The sequence below is a fragment of the Azolla caroliniana genome, unplaced genomic scaffold, assembly GCF_043228905.1.
Source record: "Azolla caroliniana isolate FFs.n. ecotype wild unplaced genomic scaffold, voAzoCaro1.0.p SCAF_13, whole genome shotgun sequence".
Lineage (NCBI taxonomy): Eukaryota > Viridiplantae > Streptophyta > Polypodiopsida > Salviniales > Salviniaceae > Azolla > Azolla caroliniana.
Window position 1 is genome coordinate 18,557,501 of NW_028230448.1, and position 19,382 is coordinate 18,576,882.

Genomic DNA, 19,382 nt, shown 5'->3' on the forward strand with positions numbered 1-19,382 from the left:
GAGTCAATTAAAGTGTGGCTCTACAAAAACGTCTATGCTCAATATTTTACAAAAGGATTTCCATATTTTTGGTCAAATGTTGTTGTATTCACCATTTGAATGGGGATTTAGTGAATAGTGACTTGATTCTTCTTTAATTTTAAGAGTTTATAATCCTAGGTTAATTATCAAGGTTAGGTTGTTATACCCATGGGTTGATTAGATATAATATTGTGAGGGATTGCTTTGGAAACACAATTGGTGTTTCAATGTCAATAACAAGCCATTTATTTGAGCTAATGAGTTCCAAAATGGTATAATCTCAATTATTCAATCCATATATTTTATGTCAGAATTTTGCTTCACTATGAGTAATGAGTGGATATACATTTTACAACAGTAGACATACTCTTAAAGTTAAGGTTAGTAAATGGACAAAGATAGATATACATACACTTATACAGACAACACTTAATAAGAATATGCTTAGTTTCTGTTCCACAAAAACCTGGGGTACACATAATTTGCCTTTGATCACTTTTTGCAAATTAACGTTTTGGCATGCTATATATATGCATAGTTTACCTACACTTGTTTCTTTTCTGAATCTATCCATATGCCGAACCCCCAGAGTGCTTTATAAAATAGCATAAATACAGGTCAATATATTATCATCCAACTAGCACCAATTATAGAGGTCGCCGCCTTTCTAGGGCTCAGATATAAAGGAAAAAGTAAAATGTAAATTGCTGCTCTTGCTAAAAGTAAAGTCCCTGTGGGACTGGTTAAAGTTGGAAAGATGATTGTATTCATAGCTAAAAACAATTTCTCATAAATTGGAGCTACAAAATAACATGCATCAAATAGCTATATTGCAAAATCCACAGGAAAACGTTGTGCTGCAATTTTGCTTCAGCTTCAAGTGGAGGCATCCATTAAAGTTATTTGCTAACATTACCAAAAAGGGTCTTCGACCCTGGTGCCTTCGGAATACCCTTGCACAAGATATCATGAAGCTCAATACATGATCCTGGGCCATCCACACATGCACAAAATTGGAACTGAATTGCCAATGTTGCAATACCATTGATTACTGACGTTGAAGTATTGAGGCAAGAAATATCATATTATTGAAATCGACCTTGATTGCACTTACAAAGTTGATTATATGAAAAATACCACAAAAATTTGTGACTGGATCCGTCATTTCATGGTATGGAAGGAGATCATACAAGCCATGCGACAGCTTGTAATTATTGACATGAGTATAAACTCCCTGTCCATGTACATGGAGAAACTACTTTCTAGTGCACTATGACAACATTTGTACGCACTTTTTTGGGCTCTTTGAAACGTGCAAGTTCACTGAGCTCTACCACCGCGTCAACAAGATAATCAAGCCTTATAGCCACCTCTACTAATAATGTTGCAAATGTTCCCAATGAGAGGGCACTTGCACTCTCTATCACTCTCACTCTCACTGCATCTTTCAATACTTTGCGACCATCATCTGGCCACGAGTACAACCTTTTAAGATACCTCTGAGAAGCGTCATTTGAACCAACAATATGTGGTTGAACAAATGTGCCCAAGTGGTTTCCACTTCCATTCCTTCTCTCTGGTATCACACTAATGGGGAGCTCTTCCAACTTGTCTTCTTCTAACATCCCGGAGTCTTGATGGACTAGCAAGTACGAATACAGGTATAAGCTATGTTGCAAATGTTCGACCGCATCATGAACACCCTCCAAAATTGTAGCAGAGTCACCTTTTTCCATGTAGCGGACTTGATTACCTAACTTCCGCAAAACTTCAGCACATTCTTTACTGACTCTACAGAGCTCGGTGGCAAATATCATGCGGGTGGGCATTGGGGCCTGTTGAGAATATCCAGGTGATAAGGTTAGAAAAGAAATTAAATAGATTATGTATCATTCCAACAAAAACAAAAAGGATTATGCACCGTTTCAACAACAAAAGGTGTTTATCATTATCAAAAAAGATTTGCATCATTTCCAAGGATTAGTTTAGGACAGGAAGACTTATCCCAGTGGTTTGGACCCTTGTCCTTGTGAAGCACACTAATACAACAAAAAAAGGTATCATCCGACAAAGCTTTTAAAAAGGATATGTATCTAATGTTCCAAAAAAAGGAAAAGGGGTATCATTCTCAAAAGAAGCTTTCACCATCATTTTAATTAATTTTTGAGTCGTAATATTTAAGATTAAGATCAAATCTACGGACTCAAAGCTTAAAGGTTAAAATCAATCTAGGGATCAACTATTTAAGGTCAAGATCAATATACGGAACAACTATTCCAGGTCAAGATCCATCTAGACAACTAGTAGTTAATATGAAGATCAATGTCGGGATCTTATATTTAAGATTAGGGTAAAGAGAAAAAATATTTGTTTCAGTACAAACTTACTTGTATAGCTGATCTAAGGCATCCATGGAGAGCGACAACAGAGTATGTGCAATGTCGTAGGATGGACCCAACTTTCACATACTGGTGCCACGGATATCTCAACAAACGGAATCTACCATGTGGAGGTTCCCAGCTGGCAAAACCTGCCTGGTAAAAGTATATATATGTATTTACGTATTTATGTATATGCATATGCATATGTAGTATATGTACAGACATATGTGTGTGTCTGTGCATTTGTATATACATAAGTATATAAGTAGACAATATATTGAGATTTTGTACTTTGAAAAAAAAATTATTCTAACCACAGATTCCTCCTTGCTTGCTGAGACTAAAGCCAACCTATAGCCTTTGTATACAGGATCATCATCAGCTAATCCCATCATGATTTTCGAAGGAACTCTTTCAAGTATAGTACCTCGTAGATATTCATTCACACACACTGCATATATTTGTTGTTGAATTATTTTAAAATATATAATATACACTCGTGAAAAATTAATCCAAGATTTTGCCCCAGTTTATATATATATATATATATATATATATATATATATATATATATATATATATATACCTTCTAGCCAGTTTGAAAAATGAATATTCATTCTTTCAATAAATCAAAAAGAAACAAGATTAAACATACAAACAAGATTAAACATACCTTCTAGAGACTCGGCTAAACTGTCGAAATTGTTTGAGATGAAGTCATGCAACTCTTCACCAGCCCATGACGGAAAAACAAAGATATTGACACTCACACCAATGGCTGCCCCTAACAGAATAATGAGGAACCTATTGATGGCAATGTTCACAGGGTCACCTTGTCGATACTCGGCGACAATGATAATGCTAAAAGTGATGAGGAAAGTCCTCAACCCAAACTCATATGACTTCATGCTTTCGGAAAGTTTTGCAAACGTAACCACGCCACCTGTATGTGAATTCAGTTCAGCACATCTTCCTATATGTGTGTTTGTGCGCATGTGAATAAAGAGAAATATATATATATATATAAACATCTTTTAAGACCAAACAAGAGATTACATCTTAGGATGTTGTCTCGTCTTTGAGAACAATAAACCAAAATATATGTAACCAACTAAAAATGTAAATAGAAATAGAATGAGACGTGACTAAAGAATCTCCTCATCTAGAGAGAGAGAGAGATTTGGAAAGAGACTCATAATAAGCCTGCTCATAATACACCTTCTGATGGCCAATATATATATTTATATGATTGTTGTGATGTGTTATATATGTGTATGTATGTAAGCCATGAAAAACAAGCATACGTTTCACATTATAACACATTATTACTAATATCGATATAATGCATTCACACATATATGCATTAAGCTATACAGATATGAAAATAGCATAAGAAAATGTGGAAAAGATCTTGCATCATGTATAGCTACATATGAGAATTGTATGTGATTGTACGTATATAGTTCGCAATACATGCATATACGACACTTATCTGCATCATATATGCATGTCATACAGTTTCCAATGACATGATTGATAGATGTGTAAATGCGTGAATCATTATGCATAATGTATATATATGTAGGTTGTGATGCATACACATTATATCCACCACATGTGATATTATATTGAACATATGCCTCACTGGATAAATTGAATATATGTATCCCCCACGTTTTATTAGGCTGACACACTACGTATCTAAAACATACGTATGTGTCCAATGCCTAAAACACATTATATATCAATCCACCATCAGGGAAAATAATATAATGTGTAAAAGTACATAGATTACGTTGTGCAAACATCTTAATGCATAGATATGTAATTATAAGCCATGATGCATGCAGTATAATTAAATCTTTGCATATGCAATATAATGTATTATCCGCAACACATGATTGAATAGGCTTATATTGCATATGTAAAGATATATATAAATTTTAGTTGTATGGCCATTTACGATGGGATTGATGCAAAACTTGGAAGAATATTGTTAATTTCCATACCTATGACAAATGTGCTCACACCAACAATGATCGGATGAAAGATACCCCCAGACATGTGAGCCAGTTGGGCGATCACTACTGCAAGAAGCCCAGCCAACAGAGTTCCAGTGCCTCTATTGCAACCCTTGCTCAATGTAGCACCTAGTTGTTTTGTATTTTGGTTTTGGTTTTTATTGAAACACAATATTACTAAAAGCTTATTACCGTCTTTCATAAAATAGAAGATATGCATATGTATATACATGTACACATACACATATAGATTGAAAGAATTTATTCAAAATGAAGACATACCAATAGTGAATTCAAAGACGACAATGACAGTCATGATGGCCCAGATGACATGGGTGCCGAAAATCAAGTATGGTGCATCGAGAAGAACCAACAAGAGAACTAAAGTGAGTGCGAGGGCCATCTTCAAAGCGTGTATAGACTTTGAGAGATCCTGTCTAAAACTACTGGCAAAGGAAGAAAAGCATGCTGTCAAAGCATAGATACCAAATTTCTGTCCACATGTGGTCCTTTTAGAAGGACCCATTAAAGGAGAAGAGTTTTGATCATCCATATGTATATGTATATGTATATGTGTATGTATATGTATATGTATATGTATATGTATATGTATATGTATATGTATATGTATATCTTATATGTATATGCAAGTATCAATGTATGTACATGGTATAACTCCTATATGTACGTGGAATCAGGATTTCTGTTGCATCTAACTAGGTTCTGTGAATCTGTTCCTCTGATTCTTCATTCTGAAAGCATGAATCATACAGGGAGCAGTCTGTTTGCCTGTCTCTGCTACGTTGAGTTCCATATTGGGTGTATGCGTGCGTGCGTAAATGATAATGTTTTTTGTCTTCTCGTTAAATCTCTCTCTGTCTCTCTGCTTCTTTTTTTAAAGTTTCAATTCCTAGAAACGCTGCTGCTGCTTTTTTGCTTTTTGCGTTTTTGTGGGTTTAGTAGGTGTTAGGAAGAGGAGGAAGAAGTAGTAAAGTAGGACAGATTGAGAGAAAGAAAGAAAGAAAGAAATTAACGTCTTTTAAGAGAGAGAGAGAGAGAGAGTACTTTTGTGCCGGGCCCGCGGACTCTATGGCTCACTACCCTTGTGTCGTGGAAGATGTGGCCGCATTGTGGCCTTTGACTCTGGACAAACACCACACTAAATGTCCGGGCAAATGTGAGCCTTGCATGACACACACAAGCAGCATTGGGGCTAACAATCGACAACGGCTCGGTTTCAACCGAACCAAACCGTGAATCCATGGCTTAACGGGTTAAACGGTTCGGTTCAATTCAAGCTCAAGTTCAAGTTTTTTAAGAGTTCAGTTTAGTTTGGGGGGTGAATGGTTCGGTCTCAACTGTTAGAAACCACGGTTTAATGGTTTTTCTATTTTTTAAAATTTTTAAAAAATATTTAAACAATCTTTTCATTTTTAAGCCTAAATCTCACTTTTAAGGAAAATCTTTAAATTTTGAATTTTGACCTAAGTTAAAAACCGAAACCAAACCACAAAACCATGGTTTTTACGGTTTGGATTTTATTAAATGGTTTGGTTCAAATGGTCTCATGGTTCAATTCAAGTTCTACAAATTTTAAGGGTTTAGTTTTGACACTCTGAAACTGAACTGTTGTCAATTGTTAATCGGGGCAGTCTTTCTCTCCCCTCACCCCCCCCCCCATATAGAAGGCCAAGAGAGGTGGTCCTCAAGATACATGAGTAGCTATAGAGTTTTAACCATTATCTATGGTCCTATGTATGTGGCATAACCTTTTTTATAAATATTTCCAATTTTTGAACAAGTAAACTACTATGTCCAATCTATATGTAAAGCATTAACTTCTTGCAAGACCATCTTAAGTCTCCTATGTAATGTATCGAATATGTATATATAAATGTGTGTGTGTGTGTGTGTGTGCGCGCGCGCACTTCCTTTGCATAACATTAGTGTTCTAACTCTTTACAAAATCGACATAGGCACTTTCCCAAAATAGGAGTGAAAACAATAACCTCTACCTTTTAAAGTGTTCTTTAGAAAATCTCTTCATCTTTAGCTTTAAAGACTAAATAGTTGACATTATTAATATTGACAATTGTTTTTGAAACTAAGGAATTGTAGTTAATGCTAATAATAGACACGAAATACAATAGTTGAATCGCAACTATGGGATGAAATTACCGCCAATCAAGATTTCACAATAGTTGAGATTTTCACATTACAACTGAGAGACAGAGAGAATCTTCATACATGATGATATCTAGAGGTGGAGATACCATTAATTGAGATCCAAATGTCATTTTGTAATTTAACTTTCGAAGGGAGTCAAATTCCAATATTGTCGTGATTTAACTTACAAAAGGATTCACACAAAAAACAGACTAGTGAACTAGGCACTCCAATTAGCTAGCTTTACTACAAAAATAGTGCGGAAATGTACTTTTCATAAGGTAATAGTAGTAAATACAACATCAAATGGCAAGACGATCATGAATATTTAATATTCTCATTCACATTCAGACTCTTACTTCCATGCAAAAAGTTTATCCTTTCATGTGATGATATACATCTCGCTAAAGTGCCTCCTCCATACTACATGTTGCACATATCCTTCGAGGGGCATATATCTAAATAGAGATACCCATAGATTCCCATGAATTATCGTACGACTAGTAGATTAACATGGATATATCTATCTAGACACAAGCACATAGCCATCATACCTCTTACAAAGTCCATGCATGAGTACATAGCCACACACAAAAACGTATACACATTCTTAAGATACCACTTGATTATCAAGGAAAAACACATTCAAATCAATAAGTTGAAAAGTTAGTATAATCTCACCATATAACACACAAAACATATGCATGCATCGTTGATCATGTGCATTCACATAGCAATGTGGTGTCCCATTCTCTAGATTCTTGGCAATTGTTGAAGTATTTACTATTTCAATATGCTTTCATGACATCTGCAATGCCATTACCAAGTATCAGAAATTACTCCACTAGAGTGTTCCAAATATGGGACAAAGAATCAAATTAGTTATTCTTGAGTAAATCCATCAATAGAGTCTAGGAGTTGTTAAGGTTGTTAAATTTATTTGCTCACCGAGATGGCAATAACTGGTGAGCCTGATGTTGTGATTCGTAATCAACAACAATTTCGAGAAATTTTGGAAAAGAGAGAGGTCTTCACCTCTTTTGGAGAGAGAATAAAGTTATGCTCCACCAAGATAGTTTTTTCTACCCTCGTCTTGGAACAACCCTACGTGAAGGCTTTTGATACTCGACTTGTTGGTTGATGTGGGTATGAGGGTTATAATCTATTGTAAGAATTCGTTGTAGCCTTTGGGCATCTTTCCATTAATACCAAGGTGAATCTTTATTTATTTAATTTAAAAAAAAAACATTTGCTAATAAGTTGCGACCAAGTGGCAAATAGAAACCTCACAAAGTTAAATTTGGTTAAAATATTTAAACAACTTTGAATTGTGCATGTGAAGTATTGCACCTCTATCTCTCTTTTTTTCATTGCCTTGTATGCCTCTGTCTAGGGTAAGTTGGGATAGACAACAACTCTATCGTGTGACTAAGGTTGGTAGTGCTTAATGTTGTTTGCGTTAAAACAAATGTCATGTTGATAGATGAAAGGTTTGGATAAAGATGCGAAGTTTATGAGTATCTAAGAAGTGATACATGGCTCTTGTGACCAAAACATCCCAATACTAAAGTAGAATCAACCTCTTTCAACCATAGTCACGAGAGACAGTTCATGGAAGGCAAGATAGGGCAGATGCTAGATATACAAAGCATCAACAAACCAAGAGCCTAAGACAACTAGAGTTCATTTGGGGAATACAACATTTTTATGGTAAATGAGGAATTTATTCAGATATGGTTGCACAATAAGATACCCCTATTGACCAACATAGCCTCAACAATTATTATTCTACCAATATCAATCGTATCTTCGAACGTGAATAGTGTACTATTTATTTACACAAAAGGTGCACACATGTATAAAGGATTGCTTACATATTGGACAACTTTGGTACTTGAAATGTTGGAACTCTCAATCTCCATTCTTTCCATCACGTCAATAAAGGAATTGTAACTTTTAAGGAGACTTTAGTAAAGTTGCATATATCAATGTCATTGGGATAAAATGAACTACATAGAGATAAATACATTAACTTATACATCAAGTCAACCTCTTGCTTCTTCTACAAGTACATCAAGATAGGCATCATCACTATGTCAAACATTAACACACACAACCTAGGTGGGGGTTATCTTTCAATCCTTCATGTGATATGTATACCGTATGAAACTAGGAAGAATTACCCACATAACATGATGATACTTGATTTGTATCTTAAATCTACTTCTCCAAAGCTAGTTATCACCCACACACAACCTAGGTAGGGGTTATCTTTCAATCATTCATGTGATATGTATTCCTTATGAAAGTAGGAAGAATTACCCACATAACATTAATGATGCTTGATTAGTATCTTAAATCTGCTTCCCCAAATATAGTTATGATTATGCTCTTGGGCCTTTGGTGACAACAATAGTATCGAGTTTTGCAATAAGAGCACATAATTATCCTAAATTTGTTTACGAAAATCATGAAGTAAAAGCAAACTTTTTTCACTCTATAAGACAAATATGAACATTGAGGATGTAAAGAAGATCAAGCTTCCCAATGGAAGTGGATTAGAAGATCGAGTCACCAACCTTGTTAAGTTATTTTACTTCATTATTTTGACTTTGTTTAAAGTTACATCTTCCATATGTCTTATGGTTATCACACACACGCATGATTTCATTTAATCTCCAAAACACATATCTCAGCATGGGAGCACAACGATGTCAAAGTACATTATGGGTCCTAATACTTAGCAAGAGTAAACTAATATGAAAATATGTGCCAAAGAGTCAATATATTATGCATACCCAATGTTATTAGTTACCCCCGTGTAAATGCTTGAAAAGCCCATGTGAATATAATAGACAAACGCATAAACAATTCGATTTTAAATCTTTATTCAGGTGGTCACCAAAAGGTATAAGGAAAAGAGAACGCAAAATTATCTTTATAACCGTTTCTAGAAGCTCCAAATTTCCATGAGATAGTCCATTAAGTTTATTAGTTTCCCCCAAATAACCTTTAGCTATTCTCACTCCTTATTAAAGTTAAAAGCTTGACAATATGTTAATCTAAAGTATATTCACATAGAGAAAACAAAACCTAGTTTTTCAAGCTTCTTAAATTCAAATGCATGAAGCAACAAGTAAACTAAACCCACTGATTTTGGGGATGATTTCTTGATTTACTATGCCAAATATGATTCACTTGTAAAATGAAACATCCATTTGAATATTGTGTAAGCTTTCCTTCACAACACATGAGTTTTATAAGAGGGTTCAACAAAGGGATTTTTAAGACATCATGATGTAATATTTACATGTTAAAAGATACTATTAAAAAGGCACCATGTGGACATCATGAGTTGGAAAATGATGTTTTATTCATCAAACAATTTCACAAGATAAGGTCCATTTATGTACCTTGAGTACACACAATATAGGGAGAAACAGTTTACATGAAGATACAAGTGTGCACTTCCTAGAGATCTATAGTCACCTCAACCTCTTGTACTACAATGGTTCCATGTGTGAGTATATCTAAGTGAAGTATCTCTCTACTCATATGAATGACTTTTGTTGAAAAGGATCTCCAATCATATCAATAACTTTGATCAAATCGTTTTGGTATCTCGAATCCAGCTGTGTATGCAATAGGAGGCCCATTGTCAAAATAAGCACTAGTGTTGTAGTTAGGATTGAAACAACACATTGGCACTATATTATTATTATTGTGTTGAGTCCCATGGACATCCAATGAAGTGGCCATAACATAGTACACCATACTCAACCCACATGTGAACATGGATAATGCCGCCCCACCTCCAAGTACTCCTGATTTGATTATGTAACAACTCTTAGCCATATTATTGTTATCGTTCTTATTATTCCCTTCAACGTGGCCATAATAATATTGCTCGCCAAATTTTAATGCAACCCCTTCTAAAAGCAAGAAGCAAGCATTCACAAATGTTATCCTACACGTGATAAGAATATGAAAGTTAGCACTAAAACCATGTTATACAATAATTCATTAACCACTCAAATAGAAAAACTATCTGAAATGCCATGAAGCTTTTCTTTATTGCCTAATTCTTTTTCCAAAGTACCTATTGTCAAACACATCTCACATTCTCCCATCTTTGGGGGCACTAAGGACATTAGGGCAAATAACGGAAATTTAGGGGCATTTGGGAAAATAGGGGAAACCTAGGCTCATATAAGGAAATAATGGGAAAATGATAGCGTTTTGAAAATTCATGGAAACTTGGGGCATTTGGAGAGTTTTTCCCATGGAGTCTACCATTTGAACATGGCAATTTGAGTACAAGCATGAATCATATCCATTATAAGCTAATGAGATTAAGATCAATGTAAACTCATTATACCATGATAGTACCAAACAAAGGATGGCCACTCTTCTTGTTGGAGTGGAATGATGAGTATGAATGGTTTTGTTCTTGTTAATGGAACAACAAATGCAACCACCACATATATTAGAGATGAACTGGGAGAGAAGAAGAGATGATGCGGCGAGTAACCCTATCACCCATGAAGGATTGTTTTTAGGGTAGAGACAATTGTCCCCTATCACCAACACTTGATCCACCTGAAAATAGTGGTAAAAAATCATGTCATAACTTGTGTTATTAGGTAACCAAGCATATTATGTTACACACTAAATTAATTCGTGCTAATTAGTGCATCTAACCAAGTTACCTAACTCAAGGATATTGATTGTGCACTATGAATGACACATTACATCTCATCACTTATAATGCATCTAATGTCGTAATACAATAAATTAATATATAGATTATGAAAGTAGTCACACATTAAGCGAAATACATAATTCCTCGAATGATGCATTTATTACTTTATGTTACAAGGCATTTAATGTGCAGTGGAGGGCATCCAAGCTATAAGTTTTCAATGTGAGATGTTACCTTAATGTGCTTAATCTCTGCAACAATGCCTAATATGGTGGCTAGCACCCCGAAGAATCCAATAGAAACGCAAATGAACAAGCGAAGCATGTGGGATCTATCTATTAGGAACCATCAATCTAGAGGTCAGAATGTATTGAGAATTAATGCTTGTTAAGTAGGGTAGAACTCATGAGAGACGAAGAGCGAGTTTAGTAAGTGAACCCTTTCAAGTTTAACTAAGGTAACTTCTATTGAATTTATCATTTTCAATCTCACGTTCTAGAATAAGTTTCACTTATTTTTACCAAAACTATTTACAAGGAAAACCCTCTCTCTCTCTCTCTCTCTCTCTCTCAACAATCTATGTGACCTCAAAATCTTACATGTATAAATAATGAGATTCTTTAGTCACTTTTTTATTTACTTTTTATATAGTTATATTTATTTACGTTTGTTGTTTTCAAAGAGTAGACAAACACTTGAGGATGTACCTTTGGGCATCATAAAAGACGTTAATATCTATTTATTTATTTTCTCTTTTGAGGCAATGTTGAAATTAACCCATACGTCTTCATCCAAATCTCATTAAATTCAACTACGTAATTGTTGGATGATAAACGAGATGCCCTCATCTCTAGCTACCAACAGATTTCAAGTTCACTATAATGTTCTTTCCTAGGGAACCCAATTTTGAACCGTTGTGAATCCATGACAATGACACATGCAGTGTTGGCCATTACAATTATTAGAGAGAAGGGTTCATTGCTACACAATAATTGGTAGAATTCCATGATTGTTTTGTCTTAATAGCTTCTCATGAAGCTACAAAAGAAGTCCAAAGTCATCGCTCAATATTCTAATCAAGTAACCTTTTTTGCTGTTCACGATATATCTTTGAGATTTGTACATGGATAGCATAAGACAAATGTAAAGATAATAACAAATTTTTTCCATGCCCATAAGCATGGTCAAAGTTCTATGGTAATTTTGTTGTAGGTTGGGTAGAATTGAGGTTACAAAAACCTTAAGCTTTCAAGGTTTTGATCGGTAGACCAATTTGGGTAATCGCAATTAACTTATGTAAGTGTATAGAGAGTACTATGATGAGTGGCATCTTAGAAAATTTGTTTCCCAACAAACTTCGTTCTCTCTATTTCTTGGTTGTCACGGGGACAAAGTATAGTAGCTACTAGGCATTCTCTAACTAAAAAACAAATGTTTTATTTTCTTTGTTCGAATATTGTTTATAAATATCCATGTAATGATTTCAATGTATGATATGTGTTCTTGCATTAACGAGGCCTAATAAACATTTTTCAATATAGTGTATATTTTACACATCCACAATCGTAACTTGAACATGTGTCATATCAAATCCAAGTTTTGGTAGGGTACTTGTAATTCAAGGATATGATCATTAAGGAAGTTTTAAATAATTTGCTAGAAAAGTTGCATTCTAGCTTTAAAGATTTTAGAAACAAATGGCCTACATAGCTTTAGCATACAAGATCCAAATATTTAGTAAGACCATCTTTGGAAACCATCCATCAAGAGTTGTCCAATTATATCGGTGACATGATGGGGTTTTGAAAATCTTTCGGACGGGCTAATCGTGCCACTCATTTTAATTTGGATATCCCCAAAATGACACTTTCCCAAATGATCTAAACCAATCTTTATTGGAAAAATTAAACGTGTGCATAATATCTATACAATTTTTTTAAACCATTAATAAGTAAGATGATACTTGGAATTTACTTGTCAAGCATCATTGACTTGTGAGATGTTACATGAAGGGTTTTGGTGAATTCTTCATTGAGCCCCATTTCGAATTGGAGTTTCAAAGAATGTGAAACTTTTTTGGATTTCATATTCCTAATCCGTAGTTTTAACCTCCACCATATCATGAATTGCTAGTATAATGCTTTCATATAGGTTTATGGAGGTGAGGCAAGGTTAAATTGTCATAGTCGAATTATTTATTTTGCTTAGATATGTTAATGGCCTTATAACCACTATGACTAACTTCAATAAATCATACATATAGAATCATGGATAAAGTATAGGAATTTATAAAAGCTCCCTCTACCTTTTCATCATCAAAATATTGACTCTATGTTGATAAGTACATAGTTAAATAGTTATAAGTTGTCCCTACAGGGATTTGTACATAATTGTCTCATTTGTAAAATTTTATAACTAATGGAAGGAGTTTTTTTTTGGGAAAAGAAGAAGAAGAAGTTATAAGTTACGACTCACGAGAATGTATACCTCGTTTTAGAAAAAAGTAGAAAAATATGTTTGTTAACTGATGTAAATTTCAAGTTTACCTTGCACACAACCTATATAACATTTGATCAGATAGAACAAAATGAAGACTACATTTCCAGTGAGAGAACAAAAAAACAACGAAGATGTTCCACGAAGAGCCTTGCATGTAGTCGATCACCTTGTTAAACTATGCCATAAAATATATATGCTCTTATAAAGAAGAAATAACATGGGTAAATTGTACAAGTTTGTTAATTGTAAGTATCGATAATGTATCTCATTGTCTATAGCATTGCAATGATGTTGAGTAAAGTGTTAGTTTATAAAACAACTAACTATTTCCTCCCTTAAATCGAGATGCTTACATATTCTCCGAATCCAATGTGAAGTAGCAAGTCAATGAGATTGGTTTGTTGTTACACAAGTGGAAGACCAAATATTAATATACCTATACTTATCATTATATATGTGATTAATTTAGAAGTTTACGGTAAAGTTTATCACCAAATATTTGCTTCTTTGTTGACATTCTTGAGGCTCCTTGTCTTTGTATCATAAACTTTCAAACTAAAGAGGTTGTGCCTGATAACTAGCATTTGGAGAAATAGAAGTAGCCTAACCAATTGCACAAATATCATTTCTATTTTACAATGAACTCTAATTGATTGACAATTGGAAAGGTTTTATATGATTAATTATACATTTTTACATATTCTTCCATGAACAACAAGTGAGCATTTAATGCTAATTACTATGCATGTCGACAATTAGTACATATGAAAATATCTAAAGTTCCCTAAGCTATCTAAACTTGCTTAAAATATTACTTCAATTTGGTTCCATCTACCAAGAAAAAATATTGTTTTCTAAATGACTACTATGAAATCCAATCAAATATGCTACTTTTATGATCAAGCTAGATTTCTTAGCATCTCACATGTGCATAATACATATTGAACAAACAAACTTGTGTCTTAAGTCTACCAAATTGGAACAATATTGGAATTAATTAGCACTAATCTTGGATTTCTACTATAATGGGATATAAAATCAGCTTGCTTTAAGGTCCAAATAAAGATAATGTTGACAAGGATTGAAAGCTTGAAAGGTTCTATGGAAAAAAATTATATTTTTTCTTGGATGTGGATGGATTTGATTTCTCGCTCCAAAAATTCTAAACAATGTGTTTACATACAAGCTCTATGGCTAAGCCCTTACTACCTCAGAAGTTGAAGCTACAATTCCTTTTCTTTTGTTCCTCCATTAAAAGTTTTGCTGATATCAACATGAACATGTTTCCTTCCATCCTTTATATTTCATTTAAGGTATGTATCAATGGTGTCAACAGAAATCCTATATGAAAATAATTTCATATGTTATTGGAACGTGAACTATGTATGTGATAAGACTTGCCAATAAGCGAGCGATCACTAAGGAGTGTCGGGCGGTTTTCTTAGGTCGATCCTTTCATGGTAATTGGTCTCATCCTTACGAGCTTTTCATTGTAAGGTACTTGTCTCGAGACTTTTCCTTGTCTTCTCAAGTTACAATGTGGAAAATACTAAAAACTAAAAACCATGTACGTTTTTCACAAAATATTTGATAGAAGCACCAATGCACCTGTATTATACGGATCTAACTCAAGCAGCCCAGCAATAGCTGAGGTTGTTAGCACAAGGTTATCATTTATCTTGCAAGTACCAAGCAAAGAAGCCCAACTTGTCACATTGGGTTGGCAAGGCATCTTTTGAACAAGTTCCATGGCTTCCTCAAGGAGTCCAGCACGCCCTAGTAAGTCCACCAAACATACATAATGCTCAGACACGATACAAGTGCAATGATACAACCTCATGAACTTGAAAAAATGGATTCCTTCATTCACAAGGCCTGAATGGGTACAAGCTGATAGAACCCCGACAAAAGTTATATGGTTCAGGTTTATTCCATCCTGCTGCATTTGATGACAACTATGAAAAGCATTGGCCGAAAATCCATACTGACCATAAGCAATTATCATCGTATTACAGAGAGCGGTATCGAGGCAAGTCATCTCATCGAACACGTGGCATGCATCATCCAGACTACCACACCTTGTGTACATATCCACAAGTGTGCTCCCTAGGAAAAAACTTGATTTATACCCCATCTTGAGTGCATACCTGTGGATGCATTTTCCTTGTTCTAGCATACCCCATTTAAGGCATGCTTTCAATATGGCAACAAAGATTACCTCATCTGGCTTTACAGAATCACTTTCCATTTGCCAAAAAAGTTGTATGGCCTCGTCTGGAGTAGCGTGCTCAACATAACCAGCTATGAGTGAGCTCCATGACACAATGTTCCTTTTTGGCATTGTATTAAAAACATGCCGACCATCTTTTACATTACCACATTTCGAGTACATGTCGACAATCGCACTTCCAACAAGCAGCTCCAAGTCCAGCCCATTTTCGCAAACTTGGAAATGGATTTTCTGTCCTATCTCTAAACTTCTTGAGTCTGCACATGCCTTGAGAGCACTTACAAATGTCGTTGAATTAGGGCTTGTTCCGTCTTTGACTCGCATCATCATGTGAAACAATGCCAAGGCATCGGTTTGGAAGCCATGATGGGTGTGACCCGCGATCAATGCACTCCAAGACACAACATTTCGAGTTGAAAGCAATTTGAATACATGGCATGCATCTATAAGGCTCCCACATTTGGCATAAACATCAATAAGTGTGTTTTCTAGAAAGCAACCCCCCAATGTTAGCGCTCTCTTTGTAATATGCCCATGTATCACTCTTGCCTTATCTAGATATTCACTACTTATGCAAGATTTTAAAAGATTCAGAAATGTAACTTCATTCATGTATACACATCTTGTTTCCATCACCAAAAAGAGCTTAAAAGACTCGTCGGCGCACTTGTGCTCTCCATACCCGGCAATCATAGCACTCCAAGTGACGATGTCAGGCTGAGTAATGTTATCGAATACACAGCGAGCATCCTTTACACACCCACATTTAGAATACATATTGATCAGCGTGTTTCCAACACTTAGACTCTCTAATTTGTTCCTTATAACGCAATCATGGATTTCTTTTCCCTCTCTAAATACCCTCCCCTTGGCACACGCCTTGAGAGCACTAACACATATGGCTTCATTAGGGATTACATGATTATGATCATCTTGCATCTTCCAGAAAAGTTGGATGGCTTCATGTGGATTCCCATGAAGAGTACATCCAACAAGCATCATATTCCACATCGCAATCTTACGGCATGGAATCTGGAAGAATATAAACAATGCATCATCCATGGACCCACACTTTGCATACATGCTGATAAGCGAACTCATCAAGTTCATATCCATTATATGACCATGTTTTATGACACATGCATGCATGGCCATGCCACTTCTGAGACTTGAAACTTGAGCACATGCTCCTAGGAACATAATACATATATGCTGATTTGGGGTCAAACCTTCACTTTCCATGTCCCCAAACAAGGTCATTAATTCTTTCCATTGCCCATGTTCTTTACATCCTTCAAGCATGCACTCCCACGTACAGGTATTCTTCTCCACCAAACCATTGAAGAAATCATGGGCTTGGGTCATGCATCCACGTTTCACATACAAATCAAGCATAAGGTTGTTCAATGAGAGATCTGCCTTGAACCCATTACTCGTTATATGGAAAAAAGCTCTCTTTCCCTCGTCCAATGCATTCATATTGATACATTTCTGAAGGAAAGAACCATAGCTCTGGATTTGGGCAGGGCTCAATATCTTACTCATAGCTTATACAATCAGAGGTACGATGGTAGCTTCTCATCATCTTCGTCATCATCTTCAGCAGCAGCATCTTCTTTTTGGTCGCCACTGGACGGTTTTGTAAAAGACATTGTCAGTAATAGTCTGTTGTGCATCTTGATGAAATCAAATCTTGTTCACCATGCCAAAAGTAAAGACAAATCCTGTCTTCTATTTTTGTTTCCTGGTCAAGGTTCTCCAAGACCTTTATGAGAACTTGTAACTTGTAAGTTGTAACAAATTTGTCATATAATATGTTGTGTGTGTGACCTTTCCGAGGTTTTGTCACCGAATTCTCCGGTGGGAATCGGGGTGTTGGGATGCCAAATTATCATCGGGTTTTCATTATTTCTTGTTGAATGCCCTTCCTCAACCCGACAATACCCTCAAGTTTTTGTCCCCGAAATGCCCTTCAATCTCAAGCACTTAACTACAAGGGCAATCATGTCTTGATTAATTCACTCTTTCGCGAAAGTGACACTTGTTTATACATGTAATGATAGGGTGGAGTTCAATTTCAAACCTTATCTTGATCATTGTGAAATGAGTAAATTTGTTCAAAATTATTGAAAATTCATGAAAGGATTTCAATGTTTTCTTTATCGCAATACTTCTCACTCCCATCCAATCGTGCAGCAATGGCAAAAAATTCCCACATCTCCATTGCCTTGGGGATGCTATCACGTGCAACTCCCATAAACATGATACAATCATTTACTAAAGCTTGTGCAATGTACTGCTTTTCTTGATGGCATCCTCAATCCCATAAATTCTTTATCCAATGTCATATTATGCAACTTAACAAGAATAGGATGTGTGACTATAGCAAATACCATCTGACTAACTAGACATCCTTGTTTATTTGATAGTAATATTGGAATAGGTTGGGTTACTCCTCCATTAAGCATTAGATGTGAAGCCAAAACCTCCCCTCTTGTACATATTAACTCGTGCTCTCCAAAACTCATATGACCCATCAACTGACTTGGAGAAGACCAACCCATGGTAGCATATGCCTTTTCAATATCCAATTGCAATATGATTAATTCACTCCATATAATGTTCAATTGTCATTTGTACATTCAAAAAATTATACAAAACATATATCTTATTTCCAAGAAAGCATATTGAGCATCGTGGATATAGATTGCGCATTGACAATCTCGTGCACGCTCCCACATAAGGCAAACTCATGTTTGCACACAAACAAAATTGTGTTTTTTTTTTGCAATGTGACTTGTTGTATTGTTGCTTATTTTTCTTGACCTTTTATACTAATGTGTTGTTTGGGAGTACAATAAGTTTTTTATTATTATCTTCATCACTAAATGAAGCTATTGCATCCTTGTTGCAACTATGATACCGATTGCTAGAGTTAGTACATCTTACATAAATGTATTATACAAACTAATGGCACTAGGAATACCAAGAATCACAAATGAGAGAAAGAAATATATATTAATGTCTTCTAAGGTCAAATTTGGTCCAGGAGACAATTGGTTTACAACAAAAATGGGGTGTTTTTCCAATAATCAATTTGATATTTGATATTGTCTTTTCCATTGTCGGGAGTTGAACCCGAGTCTCTTGGGTGAGAGCCCAGTATCCTAACCAACAATACTACAATGGAAAACACCAATGTCGGGGATCAAACCCAGGTCACCCGCATGACAAGCGGGAATACTCACCACTATACTACAACAACTTCGAGAGAGAGAGAGAGAGATTGTTAAATCATCATTTGTAGCAATGACATTCATTTGGAGAGTATTGATTGGAGGTTTATCTGTGGGATTGTTTCT

The 19,382-nt window shown here is 35.3% G+C and overlaps 3 protein-coding genes across 3 annotated transcripts; all 3 read right to left on the reverse strand.

Moving 5' to 3' along the window:
- Positions 1–764: 764 nt before the first annotated feature.
- LOC147856507 (aluminum-activated malate transporter 9-like) lies at positions 765–5,202 on the reverse strand. Its single transcript, XM_087329461.1, has 6 exons — positions 4,706–5,202; positions 4,412–4,552; positions 3,076–3,345; positions 2,717–2,853; positions 2,409–2,555; positions 765–1,856 (listed from the first exon to the last, which is right to left on the reverse strand). Exons 1-6 carry the CDS (start codon positions 4,974–4,976, stop codon positions 1,284–1,286), a joined length of 1,539 nt encoding a protein of 512 aa, XP_087185587.1. The 5' UTR covers positions 4,977–5,202; the 3' UTR covers positions 765–1,283.
- A 4,744-nt stretch (positions 5,203–9,946) lies between these two features.
- Positions 9,947–11,810, reverse strand: LOC147856508 (protein VASCULATURE COMPLEXITY AND CONNECTIVITY-like). Its single transcript, XM_087329052.1, has 3 exons — positions 11,526–11,810; positions 10,968–11,188; positions 9,947–10,556 (listed from the first exon to the last, which is right to left on the reverse strand). Exons 1-3 carry the CDS (start codon positions 11,613–11,615, stop codon positions 10,181–10,183), a joined length of 687 nt encoding a protein of 228 aa, XP_087185178.1. The 5' UTR covers positions 11,616–11,810; the 3' UTR covers positions 9,947–10,180.
- Positions 11,811–15,204: 3,394 nt separating this feature from the next.
- Positions 15,205–17,778, reverse strand: LOC147856509 (putative pentatricopeptide repeat-containing protein At3g01580). Its single transcript, XM_087329800.1, has one exon. It carries the CDS (start codon positions 17,563–17,565, stop codon positions 15,367–15,369), a length of 2,199 nt encoding a protein of 732 aa, XP_087185926.1. The 5' UTR covers positions 17,566–17,778; the 3' UTR covers positions 15,205–15,366.
- Between the last annotated feature and the right edge of the window lie 1,604 nt (positions 17,779–19,382).

Coding starts and splice junctions, on each gene's coding strand:
- LOC147856507 (XM_087329461.1), bottom strand. CDS start 4,976: ATGGATGATCAAAACTCTTCTCCTTTAATGGGTCCTTCTAAAAGGACC. Junction 4,553..4,705: donor CGTCTTTGAATTCACTATTG/GTATGTCTTCAT, acceptor CAAAACAACTAG/GTGCTACATTGAGCAAGGGT. Junction 1,857..2,408: donor GCCTTAGATCAGCTATACAA/GTAAGTTTGTAC, acceptor TATTCTCAACAG/GCCCCAATGCCCACCCGCAT.
- LOC147856509 (XM_087329800.1), bottom strand. CDS start 17,565: ATGAGTAAGATATTGAGCCCTGCCCAAATCCAGAGCTATGGTTCTTTC.
- LOC147856508 (XM_087329052.1), bottom strand. CDS start 11,615: ATGCTTCGCTTGTTCATTTGCGTTTCTATTGGATTCTTCGGGGTGCTA. Junction 11,189..11,525: donor CAGAGATTAAGCACATTAAG/GTAACATCTCAC, acceptor CACTATTTTCAG/GTGGATCAAGTGTTGGTGAT. Junction 10,557..10,967: donor CTTTGTTTGGTACTATCATG/GTATAATGAGTT, acceptor TATCACGTGTAG/GATAACATTTGTGAATGCTT.